The sequence below is a fragment of the Echinococcus granulosus genome (genome assembly GCF_000524195.1).
Source record: "Echinococcus granulosus chromosome Unknown EG_S00003, whole genome shotgun sequence".
Lineage (NCBI taxonomy): Eukaryota > Metazoa > Platyhelminthes > Cestoda > Cyclophyllidea > Taeniidae > Echinococcus > Echinococcus granulosus.
Genome location: NW_020170383.1, coordinates 795,387 through 809,691, shown reverse-complemented (window position 1 = coordinate 809,691; position 14,305 = coordinate 795,387). Strand labels below are relative to the sequence as shown.

At 43.7% G+C, this 14,305-nt stretch overlaps 2 protein-coding genes across 2 annotated transcripts; one reads left to right on the top strand and one right to left on the bottom strand. All coding sequences in view use genetic code 11, as the record gives it.

The window, feature by feature from the left end:
- Nucleotides 1-692: 692 nt before the first annotated feature.
- Nucleotides 693-7,916, top strand: EGR_00779 (Myotubularin-related protein; the record flags this gene model as incomplete). The annotated part of the gene is made up of 14 exons (XM_024490028.1): nucleotides 693-958; nucleotides 992-1,167; nucleotides 1,198-1,297; nucleotides 1,334-1,593; nucleotides 1,665-1,836; nucleotides 2,156-2,351; nucleotides 2,820-3,005; nucleotides 3,259-3,429; nucleotides 3,622-4,278; nucleotides 5,037-5,300; nucleotides 5,609-5,965; nucleotides 6,058-6,417; nucleotides 6,948-7,303; nucleotides 7,556-7,916. 14 exons carry the CDS (start codon nucleotides 693-695, stop codon nucleotides 7,914-7,916), a joined length of 3,882 nt encoding a protein of 1,293 aa, XP_024355431.1.
- Nucleotides 7,917-10,397: 2,481 nt separating this feature from the next.
- Nucleotides 10,398-13,454, bottom strand: EGR_00778 (hypothetical protein; the record flags this gene model as incomplete). Its single annotated transcript, XM_024490027.1, has 3 exons — nucleotides 10,398-10,462; nucleotides 11,846-12,004; nucleotides 13,325-13,454. 3 exons carry the CDS (start codon nucleotides 13,452-13,454, stop codon nucleotides 10,398-10,400), a joined length of 354 nt encoding a protein of 117 aa, XP_024355430.1.
- Between the last annotated feature and the right edge of the window lie 851 nt (nucleotides 13,455-14,305).

The window sequence follows — 14,305 nt, the reverse complement described above, 5'->3', positions numbered from 1 at the left end:
CAAGCTAGTTTGCACTGACGCAATTGATACCTGAGATGACAAACGTGATCAAACAATCTAATTGCCAAAAGGCATTTGTGGTATTTAATGTCTTGCAATTCTATAGATCGTTTGAAGTACTGATCATCACCAGTAGGTTATGCGTTACGGAAGTTGTAATGGATTCGTTGTTTGTCCCCTCTACCTTCGGTTTCAGCGTCCTTTGATTGAGAAGGCTAACTAGAAGAAGACACCTTTCATCCGAGTAGCGTGGGGGTCCACAGATTATTAAAAGTGCATGGGAGAACGTCTCCTCCTTGGGAATTAACAACGCATGCTCAGCTGCAAAGTCGGTGTACCATGCTTGCATGTCACAGTAGTGGTTGACTCAAACAAATGTTAATGCGCTTGAATAGAGATTTTGTCGTACCATTTAAAAAGTATGTACATCGAGTAATCAGCAAATCAAAATTAATCAAAAAGGACCTCCTAAGCATAAATCATGTAATTAAATTCAATTTATTAATATAAATTCAATATGCAGCTTTTGATTGTCTGTTATAGTTTTGTAGGGTTGCACATTATTTTAATAAAGCGATTCTTTCTACACGTTCATTGTTATTTTGCGGGCGGTTTGGTTTCATGGGGAATTGTGGCACTTTTGCTGTGTAGAGGTTCTGCTCTGCCTGTATATTTGAACTTCTTATCGCAACATGGAGGGCAATAGTCTGTGTCTAGCGAATTCTTCGAAACGTAGAAAATTTTCATGGATCCAGCGTGTCCACTTCCTTCCTTCTGAGGAAATTATGTTATTGGATAAAACCGCTAACGGAGGCATCTGTCTTACCAGTTTCAGAATGATTTTGTACTGTCGACATCAAAGCAATGTAATCAGCATTCCTACCATGCTGATACGACTTTGTGAAACCTCATCTCTGTTTGACATGGAGGTCTCAACAAAAATCGGCACAACTTTTACGTAACGTGGTTTTATTAAAGCTTTATGTTGTAGGTGCCAGTTCAAAAGTGTGCATGCTTGCGAAGCCTGGATCAAGCAACTGAGTATTTTGTGCGGTTCTGTAAAGGAATTTTCGCATATGTTTGCGCGTCAATTCCGGGATGAGCTTAGAAAACGTGTTTCTAGTCACCCACTACTTTCGTCAGCGAAAGAAACCTTCGATCTTGGTGGTAAGCCAGTTAACTTTGTTTATCTGGAAGCAAACGACACTACTTTAGAAGCAGAAATGATTCTTCAAGAGTTTAATAGGCTTGAATTTGACAACAACTGGAAGATAACTGATGTAAACAGCGATTTTCAGTAGGGACGGGTTTGATTTCAACATACACTTTTTAGAATTTGTAAAAGCTACCCCAAGTATCACATATTGCCTCGGGATGTATCCGATCAAGATATACCCAATATAGCTACTTTCAGAAGCCATCATAGATTCCCTTCTGTTGTATGGCGATCGTGCAGGACCGGTGCTGTGCTCCTCCGATGTGCTCAGCCTCGTGTTGGGATTATGTATTCAAGGAGCGAATATGACGAGAGATTTGTTGCAGCAATTCTAGAAAACTGTAGGAAGGACCCATTGTCAAAGCAGAGCCACGGAGGTATGGTATAGTTGCTGGTCTTTGTTCGTCTTTTTATGCATTGGTATCTGAGCCTCTGTATGTTACTTCAGACTCTTGCAATCTCCTCATAATTGATGCGAGATATTACAGCTCTGCTCAATTCAATAGACTCCGTGGCGGTGGTTTCGAATATAAGGAGTACTATGACCAGTCACAGATACGTTTTGCAGATCTACCAAATCTTCACGCTGTTCGCATGAGTTTTGAGCGATTAATGCTTCTGTACAAAAAACCTGATTCAAGGCAAGATTTCTCTATTAATCTTGCATAGTAACCTATTACTCAAAGCATTAACTATGCCAGAATCGGCTACTAATGTGGTACGAGTATATGGTCAGTGGTTTAGGTTGATGCAGGTTTCCCCAACTTTTTACTTTCTCTGTTAACATTATACCTATTGGTGGCGTTCTTTCGTCTCCTTAGTTTAAAAAAGTGGAAGTAGGGAAGTACTTACGTGTTACATCCCAACTCATGTCCAGTTGGGTAATATACTTGTGGTCTGTGTCTATGTTTTAATGTTTTCATCTTGTTGGGAATCTAGTTGGTTGGCAACCCTGGAACGGTCTCTGTGGCTGAGTTACATCAGTCAGTTGTTGAAATCTGCCGTAGAAATTGCGGCTGCTCTCGACGTTAATGGCCGTCCCGTAATGGTTCATTGCACGGACGGTTGGGATAGAACACCTCAATTGACGTCACTCGCTGAATTGCTCCTTGATCCGTACTATCGGACGATACGGGTTGGCAAATACGTCTACATGATTAAACTTTTCAATGCCTTAACCCTTGTTTACATATATGCTTTATTTTGACTGCTATGCACACCGCTCTCATCCTTTATTTGCAAGCTTCGGGTGAACTCTACGTTGACTAGTCCTTTTTTTAAGTCTTGCACTATTTTCAGGAGGATACTAAGTCACCTTTTACCTAACGCTTCCATTTATGGTCTAGTCTTACCAAGTGCGTGTATATGATATAATATGATATGATATGGTCCCTCGATGCCAAACTCAATTGAAAATTGGAGGAATGTTTACTTCCATAAGACGTTGAAAGGCACTGCATTCCCACGAAACCGTGTTCTGTGTAAGAGGATATCAGAGAAAATAGTTCTTAATAAACGCTCTCTATCTGCATTGTTTCAATAAATGGCGTTCAGTAATGCTGAAATGTTAACATTGTCTACTTATTGTTTTTGATGAATCCAGGGGTTCCGTATCCTCATCGAGCGCGAATGGTTGCAATTTGGTCATAAATTTGGTGATCGTTGTGGACACAGTTTGAACTCGTGCAGTAGTGAAGAGCAGAGCCCTATTTTCCTCCAGTGGCTAGACTGCGTTCGCCAGATCCAGCGCCAGTTTCCTCACTGCTTCGAGTTCAATGAACTCTTCCTGGTGCGCCTCAGCATAACTTATACATGTGGTTTCGAACCTTTGCTTACTGATTCTGCCTTTTTTTCTACCAAGAGTAGGTCAAAATGCCATAGCTAATCGTTATTTGGATTGAAGTTGATGGACTTTCACCCTTAACTCTGATAAGTAAATCCGGCATTCAGCTGTATCTTGAGTTTTTACCAATTCCATATGCACTTTGAATGCGCTTATCCTACGTTTTATAAGGCTAAGTAATACTTTTATTTTCTCTCAGGTTAAAATAGCTATTCATACATATTCGGGACTTTTCGGGACGTTTCTATGCAACTCGGAGCTTGAACGCCAGGAGAATCGCTGTGCCTCACAAACTTGCTCAATTTGGGCATACTTAAATCCCACTTACAATTGGTCCATCATTAACTACCTTTACGAAGAAAAAAATGAGGTGCGATGATTTTTCCTTATTTTGTATCAGCATAATTTCATTAATCCACATGAGCGATTTGTTGCTCATAAGATTTATTTTGAGACGTGCAAATGAACAGCGGTGTTTACTATTTTTGGATTTGCACATGACTGGGGCAGTGAGTTTGAATCTCTGGGGTGCACTAATTCTGCTCATTAATGACTGTTTTAGGTGATAAACCCGGCTTGGCACGTAAGCAACTTGGAATTGTGGGATACCCTATATGTCAATGCACTGCTACCATCCAACGCATCTGGAGCTCTTAGTCAGCCTCCGGTTTTGGTCGCTCCTCTTCGGCGGGCCAGCGATACATCATCTCCCCTCCAGATTTCCACATCGAGTCCCGCCACAAATACTGACCTTTTAAGCTGCCGTCCCAGTGCCTCTATTGCTGTTCCCACACCCGCCACCCTCTCCGAAACTGCTGAAGTACATGGTTCTAGTGCTACTCTCGCCGATGTTCGGCAGCGCTCCCAATCACTCTCCGACGTTAACCATAAGCATGCGGATCTTCCGACAATCGCGCCCACGACATTTCAATCAGAGACCGCAGCAGCTTCTTTGTTTCGTCAATCTACATCTTTAGAGCGAGTGACCATGGTTCGGGTTGATGCTTCACCTTCAGTACCAGATTTTCTATCAATCGCTCCCCCTGACGTACCTCCAAACACAGATCCGAAATTGGTCGTAATTAATGATAAAGAAAACCTGAATGTGTCCCGTTCTGATCAGAATCTTGTCAGAAGCGTACCGAACAGGTCTCCGCACAGGCATATGCGAAGTGGCAGCGACCCACCTTTCAGCTCAGCTAACAGATTGAGGCTCTCGGTATGTCCATGAATGCTTAATCTTGTGATTGGAGATCATTTAATGTTACACATGTGTTGAACAGTTTATGAGCTAAAGCACTTCCCGCCGAATTTTAAATCCATAACATAAGGTCTGTTAATTTTGTCTATTAAACTATAGTTGTATCATTTTGTTAAGCTATGAATGCACATGCGACGGTTTATACAGTTTTTGCATGCATTTCTAGATAGCGGCAAATATATCTGTCTCCGGAGAGTGAAGTAAAGGAATCAAAAGCGCAATATACCTACGACTTTTGTACCTTTATACTTGATAGATCCGAATTCGTATGTCCTGAGAAATTCATCTCTTGGTACATTGCCTCGTTAAATTTTTTTCAACTTCTAGTTGGAGTGGTGTTCGAATGTTTTAAGTTGATAGAAAGCCTTTGCTTACGTATTCCCGGAAGCGCCACCTTGATAAAAGTAATCGCGAATCAATAAACTCAATAGTTTTAGTAGGGTATTTACAATGTTTGTTTTTAGATCCTAATCTAGTTGGGCTGATTTATTTAGAAGTATTATCCAGTAGCTGACTACAAATTTGCGTCCTGTTCATACGAGTTTGCTGCAAACATTGTTCCACTTCTCGATTTATGATCGAATTTGTTTTTTCCATTGGTTAGCAGCTGTTTTCCGCTTTTATCATCCAGAGGTGATCGGTGTATTACCGCGAAGCAATCCATTCACATTTGTAACTAAGGCATTACACTGATTGCTGAAATACTTTTTTTACAGAGTCTTGGAGATACTGACATACTTGTTGTGAACAAAGCTCCTCTCGATGATAGCCACGACGTTGAGGAAGCAGAAGGGAGTATGACAGCAGGCGACGAAGTCCTGGCTACTCTATCCGTCCCCTGTTCAGGGGACGGTGAAGATGTCGGGGGAGAAGGAATGACCCATGTCTTTATGGCCCAACACGCGTTTCCTTCAACATCTTCCTTTTCCCCAATGAGTCAGTCAACGATCTCGTTGTCAGGTGCGGCCTGCTATGGAATGGTAAGTACCTTCTGTTTTTAGTTGTTCGATTAAGCTATTAATTTCGGTCATTGTCACTTAACACCGTGGTAAACAGTTTTTATCGATTTTGGCGCAAATGCTGAATGCAGTCCATCAACTTCTGGAGATACCACTTTTAAACATCATTTAAAAGCGCCGTTTTTCTCCCATCAGTGGTGGTCATTTAATTAACTCCCTGATGAGAATACATTCGTATACATTATGGGAGCCTCAATAATGCCCCTAGATGCGTCCTTAAGAGCGGTCTCTTGTTCCGCCGTCTGCATAATCTATGTTAACTTGTCCAGAGAGCCTGGATCGATGGCTACTTTGGTCGCCCCGTGTTCAGCGCCCAATTTCGAATGCTGGCTGATGAGTCAGTATCCGCAGGTGCGAACGATGAATCCATTGGCTCGCAAATCAATTTACCCTCGGTCGATCAAACCAAGAGGGATATCATGGGAGAGGCGGACTCTGTTGATGATTGCAATCCTAACAGTCTCATTGGTAGTCGTACTCGATCCCATACAGAGGGTGAGTCTCACCAAAATCTCCGCACTAACAGTGAAGCTCTACCCGGAAGTCCAACCCTTTTGGCCTCAAGTGGTCCTGATCGAGTAAATCTGTCTAATGGCACTTCGTGGGATTTAGCAGCTTCTAAGGAGGTAAGCTCTCTACTTCTGCGCCCACTCGGGCCCCCTTTGAGATTGCCGATGTCCTGAGGTTAAACGAGGTTGTCTATTATATTGCCATTTAGCCTCCAGTTACACCCGAGCGCGGTTTCTCCGTTGATTGGGACGGCTTGCCTCTTCGGGTCGACCCTGTCACCTTAAAATTTCACGAGCGTCAAAGACAGGAGGATCATATACGCGCAGAGCACCAGAGCCACATTGATCGCCTCGAGGCCAATATTGCATGCCTCTTGCAAGAGGTGGCTCGTTTGCGCGCTCTAGTGGATGATAAAAGTAATGAAAGTAACTTACAAGGTATCTTCACCACCTCTGCTTCTTCCAGTGCTGAACTGTTTTCGTCACCGTTGATCTCTCCCGAGGTAACTGCGACTCAGCAGAACAGTCATGGTGATGGACAGGCGAATCCGCCGTCATCTATTGTTGAGGTTAGACATATGTCGTCTCTGCACTTATTGTTATTGTGTCTAATCCCTTTCGGGTTTGGGTGTTCACGCACTACACTTATCAGTTGCGCCTTTTTGAATGCGCATCTGAAATATTTGTGCTCAGTGTGTCTTGTATCAGTAAGGACGCTAGAAATATACGCGGTGCGAAGTCCGTCTCGAACAAAATCGAAACCAGTCGTCTGTTTGATGCAAACGGGTTCAAATCAGTGGTGGTGAAAGTAAATGTTAAGCGTAATTTGTAATTGCGATAATGTTTAAGTTGAACCAATCACTACGCTTTATTCTGTAAGCTTCTGGAACCTATTGGTAAAGTCTTGACGAAGAAAATTTTCAACCAAATATATATTTTAAAGTGACATTGGTTCTAATTGAATTGTACAGTGAGTTTGTGCTATTATTGTTTTGGCCTTTGGTTTGCTCAAAATGCGTTATTGCTGGACTGTTTTTGATGTTTTTAGCTATGTCAGTCTCTTGTTGGCAGACAAAGTGTCCTGACTATGTTCCTCTAGGCTCTCTCTGACGCAATCGGCAACCATCAGGGAGTCGACGACCATGCAGACTGTGGCGGCATCTACGTGAGGACCAACGGGACACCAGTTAAACCACATTCCCTGATGACCCAATCGGCAACCGATGACATACTGCTTAACTGGCCTGACGGGTTCGCTCCCCACAATGTCACTTCCTGCACTTTTAACCCTCCACCACTACGAAGGCGCTGCTGTCCCAGCCCCTCGTCAGACTACAGCTCCTTTGATGTTGTCGAAAGCTCTGCCCTGCTTGCTTACTCCGGCGTTCCTGGTGGACCTGCTTGTGGTGGATGTGATAGTCCTCTCGATGGCATTCTTTCTCCCCTTCCATGCGGGTTTGTTTTGGGTCCACCTTATTGATTCATTACCTGACTATTCACACTTCCAGCTTTTCGTTTTACAATCGACTATCAAGGTTCTCATAACCCAGTAGTTTTTTATTCATTTCAGAGACAATTTGTTTGCACCGCTAATCCAACTCATCAGTATATATCCTTGCACTTCATAGCCCAGCTCTCTAACGGCTCTTGTTGAAAAAAAGACTTATCTCTCGATGCTAACTTAGGCACTGGTATTGGGTACTCTAGTTATTGTCTTCGAAATTTCTGTGGCAACTGTTCCGAGACCCCGCGAGAGCTCAACAACTGCAAACCCATTTGCGGGGCATGCTATCGTGGATGCCCGTTCGAGTCGATTGAGGCACGTCAACTCCTCGCCGACTCCCAAACGGTGGAGGAGGGAGATGTGTACTGCCGGGGCTACGCTGCCCACCTGTCCTGCGCTCCTCTCCCCGGTAGCTGCACCAGCAGCACCACTGCCACCGCAATCTCGTGCTCGTCTGCCTGCGCCGATGGAGGTATCTGCCGACGCCTTGAGCGGCGGTTCCCCTCAGGCTCTCCCCTCACCTGCTCAAGCGCCCACAGCCAAAATGGAACTGCCAAAGCTTGAGCCACTTATCTGTGTATATCCCACATCTAATTCCCTCTTCCTCCCCCCTCCAGAGATGCCGCTTTTCTTTCCAATGGAAAGATACATTCACTTACATCCCTACTTGTATACACCAGTAACACCTCAGAATATTAAAGGAGAGCTCATACGCCTGCGTTTGTGCTGATTTCTCTGTAATCGCGAATAAGGCTTCCATACTCCCTATTTTCCTCTACTTTTCTCAAGTATTGAAATACCAGTGTTTAGTTCTGTTTTGCTGTTTCTTTCTTTCCCCTCGTCTTTAGTGTGCTACCTCTGGCGTCTTTATAGTTTACTAAGGATTGAATAAACCATCTTTTGCACTTAGACTGCTCTTGTGTTGATGGATTTTTCAGTTTCGCTGGTGTCGTTGGATGAGAATCACCTCGATTGTTTCGTAAATTTGTGGCATTTGCAAACGTCAAAGTATCTCTACTGTAGAAGCCGTAGGAGGTAAAACTTCCTCATATGAAAATGAAACTAATGTATGCTTATACAGGCCAAACACCCATGGAGGTACTAAGAGCTAGGTTACGTCATCGGATTCACCTTGAAGGGAATCACCTGAAGTTAAGTGTATAGGGGAGCTGTCACCTCTGTACAGATGAGGTCGATTATCGGGTGCGGTACTCCGCAATGAAAGCATGAGTAATTAAGTCGCAGCTTTGGGGAAGCTTGTGTGATGGGTGAGTTTGGTGGCGTTGCGGGGATGCCTTCGAGTCGTGCAAGCCAGCCCGTAGGTGGGAGCACTTGCTGAGTCCATTCCAGGCTTTCGGTTCCAATCTGAGATTGCGGCAAACAGTGCGCATGAGTATTAGCTTTCGTAGCGCATGAGCCCCTAGGGGCGCGCGATAGTAGAACGAGGCTCGCATTCACAGACGTGTAAAGGGAGCCAAGTCAAGTGGGCTACAGCTACTTAGGATGGTGTGAACATCTCAGGCCAAAGTCGACAGACATAACTGCCGGTTTGTTACCATGTTACAGTAAGGACGTAAGTTAAAGGCTAAATCAGGCATATACTTGGGACATGCCGCATTAGAAGGTGCAAGATTATCTGCCGGTTTTAATTGCTGCAAAATACAACTATGCCATCGCAATGGCATGGGAGGGAAAAACTTATGGGCCTAGGCTAATAGTTCAATAATTAGGGTAATTTTATTCTCATGTCATAAAGTGTGTTGTTATTTACTAAGAAAGTGGTTTAACCAGGCAATCCATGAAATAAATGAGTGGCTGAAGCCTTAGTGAAGAAACCCTAGTGTCACAGGTTCAAGGGGCCATTTATTTCTCAAACGAATATGGCAGTAAGCGATTGGGTAGGATTGGGTGGTATTTTGAAGGCGATGGTCACGCAAAGGGAGGATTGTTGGTCAAGGATGAGATTAGTAACTCTCGAAACTGAGACGCGATCAACTACCATCAGCAATTTTACGCCGTTCCGTTAGCGTAGAGCAGTGCTAATAGTTGATCGGTTCTCTTTCGCCTTTTTTGCATAGAAAGAAGAAAAATACTGGATCTCTGAACCAAAAGCGAAAAGGCGAAAACGGTTAAAGTGATAAACACCAACAGAAGGCTCTAGCGTCACTCGTAGCGTGGAAAGGCGATGGCGCAAGCTAGCCCAACATGTGAACAAACCCAAATCACATGATTTGGAAGCGTGTGCCCCACGAGTTTCTAGCACGTGCAGGCGGAGCGTGTGGCGAGGTTGCGCTGCGCCACGCGAGCGTCAGCATTCTGGCAGCCACGCCATAGCAGTCATTGAAGTGGTTAGGTTAGCTTTAGTAGGTTGCAATCATGCAGTCAATAACGGATTCGTGGCTTAGCTGAGAGTAAATTGTAGAATAAGCTAGTCCTTATAACAGCAATATTCACATTAACTTGATATACTGAGTGGCGTCAGATAGATCATGGTGCGCACGATGGAAATCGGGAATCATTTGAGTGTGAGTTTTTCGAACAAGTCTCTGTCTATACGGAGACGCATTTAAACCAGTCCCGAAGTCAAATGTAGATCGTGTCAAGGAAGCTTCCGGTGATCGATGAAGATTTTAAGCAAAAATCCCATGGACCATTTGGAGTAGGTAAGCCTGCAATATACCATTGATAATATGCATCATACTGGACTTAAAGCAACAAAGGTCAGGGAGCTGCATCAAGGGTTACTCGCAAGCGTCCCGTGACCTTTCCGTCCCCTTTTTCCTCCGCCCATAACACTTCAGTTAGAGTATGAGACGCTTCTGCTCTGGAAACTACGATGATGAAAGCGGTGCCGGTTAACAGAGCAAATACGAAACCAAGTACATTCTTTAATTCACTCTGTGGTCTCACACACCTACATAGACAAAATTTAGCCCAAGATCGAAGAATAAATTATGAAAAATTACGGATGTAGAAACCATCGACCACTAGCATTTCCGGCGGATTTGGAGAGTAGCGAATGATACGATTGTAGCAGTCAGCTAATTATATATGTATTTCAAAAATTGCTTGATTTGGATCAAAAACATTTAAAACAAAAGCCGGAATTGCTATAGAGATTGGAATAATTGGAAGAAGATTTAGCGTTTCCCTGATTATTTCGTTTTATTTTACCATGAGTTGAAGAAAGATCAATCACTCTACTCGGGTAGGAATTGTGCTTATAATGCTGAACCCGGCTCCAAAATTCACGGGTGGTATTTAGTTGACGGAAATGTGCGAATTGGACAAAGCAATATTGGGTGTGAGAAGCAGATACGAAGGACGGCACTTCTCACTCCAATCCAAAGATGTTAGTGCCTACCAGCATCAAGGATGACTTGTAATCTTCCACAGAGACCTATGTAGAGGCTTTTAAAAGAGTAAGCACAAACGAATAATTTGTCATATGGTTTCTATTTAAGTCACTATGTGAAAAATGAATGGCGAATAAAAGCGGATTTTTGGAATTTTTTGCTTCAAAAACGTTGAATTTTTGGCAAACGATAATTTCACGAGAAAAAAACACCAAGACTTGATCTTAAGCATGGTTTGTCCTCTGCATCAAATAAAGTCCAGACCAAAAGAAAATTTCTGCTTTGTATTTAAAGCGCCTGGGCTCCGGTGCTTCCCAAAGGGGTCTGACAATAAATTAGTGCAAAATAGCAGGGTTACAAACTACTGTAGTACATGCTTGGTTAAGTGTACCTCTTAGGCGAAAAGCAGAGTGAATACGAATTTGGTAACGGAAAAGTCATCTGAAATCCCCGAGGGAGAAGAGTGTTCCTAACTTGTTTACCTTTGGTCTTTGTCCCCTACTCTAATATTACCAATAAAAATGCTCTTACCTAGTCAGCTCACATGTTCCAAGAGAACGAAGGCCGAAGGGGTAGAGATAAGTGCTATATCTTTTACACTGGTGGCTTAAACCTTTACATTTATTCTCTGGCTCTACCCTTGACACCAGAGGACACCTTAGATCCTTCATGCTCTCCCAAAGCTCTCTTCTCGGCTTCCATAGGCGCAGGTGTCACCCCTGACACAAAGTTAGACCACTGCTGCTCTACCTTACCCCAACCCGTCATCAATCAGGAGGAACAGACACTAGCCAAAGAGTTCTTTTATCCTTACTAAAAAGTGGGTCATGATTAAAAGTGCGTGAAGAGTCTCCAACTTCTAGCAGAATGAGTCTTCCCTGGCTGCCCCTCGAACGGGTTTGCTGGATAGATAACTGTCCAGTTTAGACATTAAGTTCGAACACTGATCATGGCCGAGAAGCTTAGTGGTATAAATAACAAATTTTCCAGCCAGCTGGTGGTATTCGCAACCAGGAAGCATCAGAACCTGCTTACGGTCATGCGCTACAAAAACCCGAACAGGCGACCAAACCCAACACCTTCATATTGAGGCCCCCAAAATACATTGCATAGTTGGACAAACCCTTCTTCCCTCACCATGTTTGCTCTCAAACTGCTCCCATTCATTCTTGCAAGCCCCAAGCACACTAGAAGGATGTTTATGTAGATTTCTTTTTGACTCTGACGCGACTAGATCAATTATAAATCTTCCAGCTTTCCCCACTCTTTGTCGCAAGAATTTGACAGCTGCATCATCTACAAGATTACGTTCAGCAGAATGAAAGGAGATGGCAAGAGAAGGTAGAGACGCCGTTAAATGTCAGCGTAGGCTAACATTCCTAAAAGGTGAAATTTATTTTATGTTTAGAACTGGCTTAGGACGTGTTTCTAACCTCTGAGTTTTATGAAACACCAATGCCGTACTAAATTTTGCTGAAGGTACCTTCTCTACCCGCCAAGAAACTTAAGTTAGTGCAGCTCTTTCGATACCAAAGGAAGTCATCGATGACATTTACAACGCTCTCTTCTATTTCGCAGCTATACCCATGGACAGCCGGATTAACCTTTGCACGCAGCTTACTCGTCATCGACCACGAAGGAAAAGAACTCTATGAGTTGCTGATTAAGTACACAAATACTTTCCCATCCAAGGCGTTAAGCTAGGACAAAAAAGTATCGTGAAGCAGACGGTAGATAATAGCGAACTTGGCCCCATCCGACAGCCACCCAGACGCATACCACCCCTAGTAAAGAAGGGATACGGAAGTCTACGTCTGTGCGTCGACTACAGGAAGTTGAACGCAGTAAAGAAGGAGGACATTTTTCCTTTACTCCACATGAGCGACTAACTGGACTCCCCACAGGGGTCATACTGGTTCTCCACACTAGATTTAGAATCATGATATTAGCAATTGGAGGTGGCAGAAGCGGGCAGAGAGAAGATAGCTTTCATATCGCCAAACGGTGGTTAATGAATTCCAGACAATGCCCTTTGGACTCCGTTACGCAGTGGTCACCTTCTAACGCCTGATGCAAGTGGTACGAATTGGCTTATTTCCCAAACATTGTAAAATCTGTCCAGATGGTACCCGAGAGCGTAACACCAACCTGAGACTAGTGTTAAACCGTCTCCGAGACGTAGGGTTAAGCCAAGGATATGCCGATTTATGTACCTCTCGGTCAACTTCCTGGGACATACAGTCTTGTCAGACGGGATGACAGTCATCGAAGACCGTGCGAAATAAGTGAGAACCTAACCAACATAACCAGTGAGACGGAATTCCGTAGTTTCCTAGGTTAGGCAGATTAGAACAGACGCTTTGTTAGTTTTGCTAATATCGCAGGCCCACTATATAAATTGGCGGAAAGGCAGGTTAAAAATCATTTTAAATGGCAAAACAAGCATGATGAAGTGCTTAAAGAATTGAAGCGAATGCTCCGATCCATATTGATTTTAACATTGCACAACTTCGAATCAAGCGTACTGCCATTTGTACTGGAAGCTGACACGAGCGATGCAGCAGCGGGCGGTGTACTCTTACAATGGGGCACTAAAGAAAGAGAACATGCCATTACTTACACAATTATCCGACTTAGTAAAAAATTGAGAAAGAAAAGTGCAGCACAATGTGACTTTTTCGCTATCTACACAATGGTTGGACGTTCCAGAATATCTGAAAGCGGAGAAGTTCATAATGAGATCCATTCATCAGTCGCTTACGTGGTAGAAAACAATGAAGGAGATAGATCGTTCGGTTACACGCTTCCACAAGGAACTGCGAAAGTGCGATTTCACAGTATAGTACAGGAAAGGAAAATACGCATAGTAATGTAGCAGAAACAGGTGCCCTCGTAGGTGCCATATTTTTGAGCGAGCCTGATGACCACGGCTCTGGTATGCGAGGAGTCCGTACATCCTCCTATAAACCCACAGCGGAAGAGATAACTTTATCGAGCAAGACTACCAGACGGATATGGAAGGGACAGTCGAAACTCTCTCTAAAGGATGAGGTTTTATGGTACCAAGAAGGTATCGGCTCTCCTAAGCGCCTTGTGATCTCAGGATTATTGGCACAAAACAATTCTCCGAAAATTACACGATCAACTGGGCCACGTGGGCGAAGAGAAGATGCTAGATGTCTCGATCAAATGATACTGGTAGCGTTCGCTCACTTTAGGCGTACTGGATTTCTGCCACATCTGCATCCCTTGCAGAGAGCTTCAAAGGGCTTCATCTCACAGCGATCGTATCGCTCCAATCCATGCTCACAGGGATAGTAGGGAAAGGCTAATTTTGACATCGTAGGCCCTCTACCACTCACCAAGAGAGAAAATAGATATATTCTGGTTATGGCAGACTACTTCATAAAAGTAGCTGAGGCGGAACCCATTAAGATACAGGACATTGAAAAGATCTCCTCATTTTTTTTCGATCAGTGGATTTTTCAGCATGGAGTGCCGGAATTGAACCACAGCAAACAACGTCCTAATTTCAAAAGCCGACTTAACTGAACTACGCAAGACCTTCCGGAACTCCGAGACACACACGACACCTGA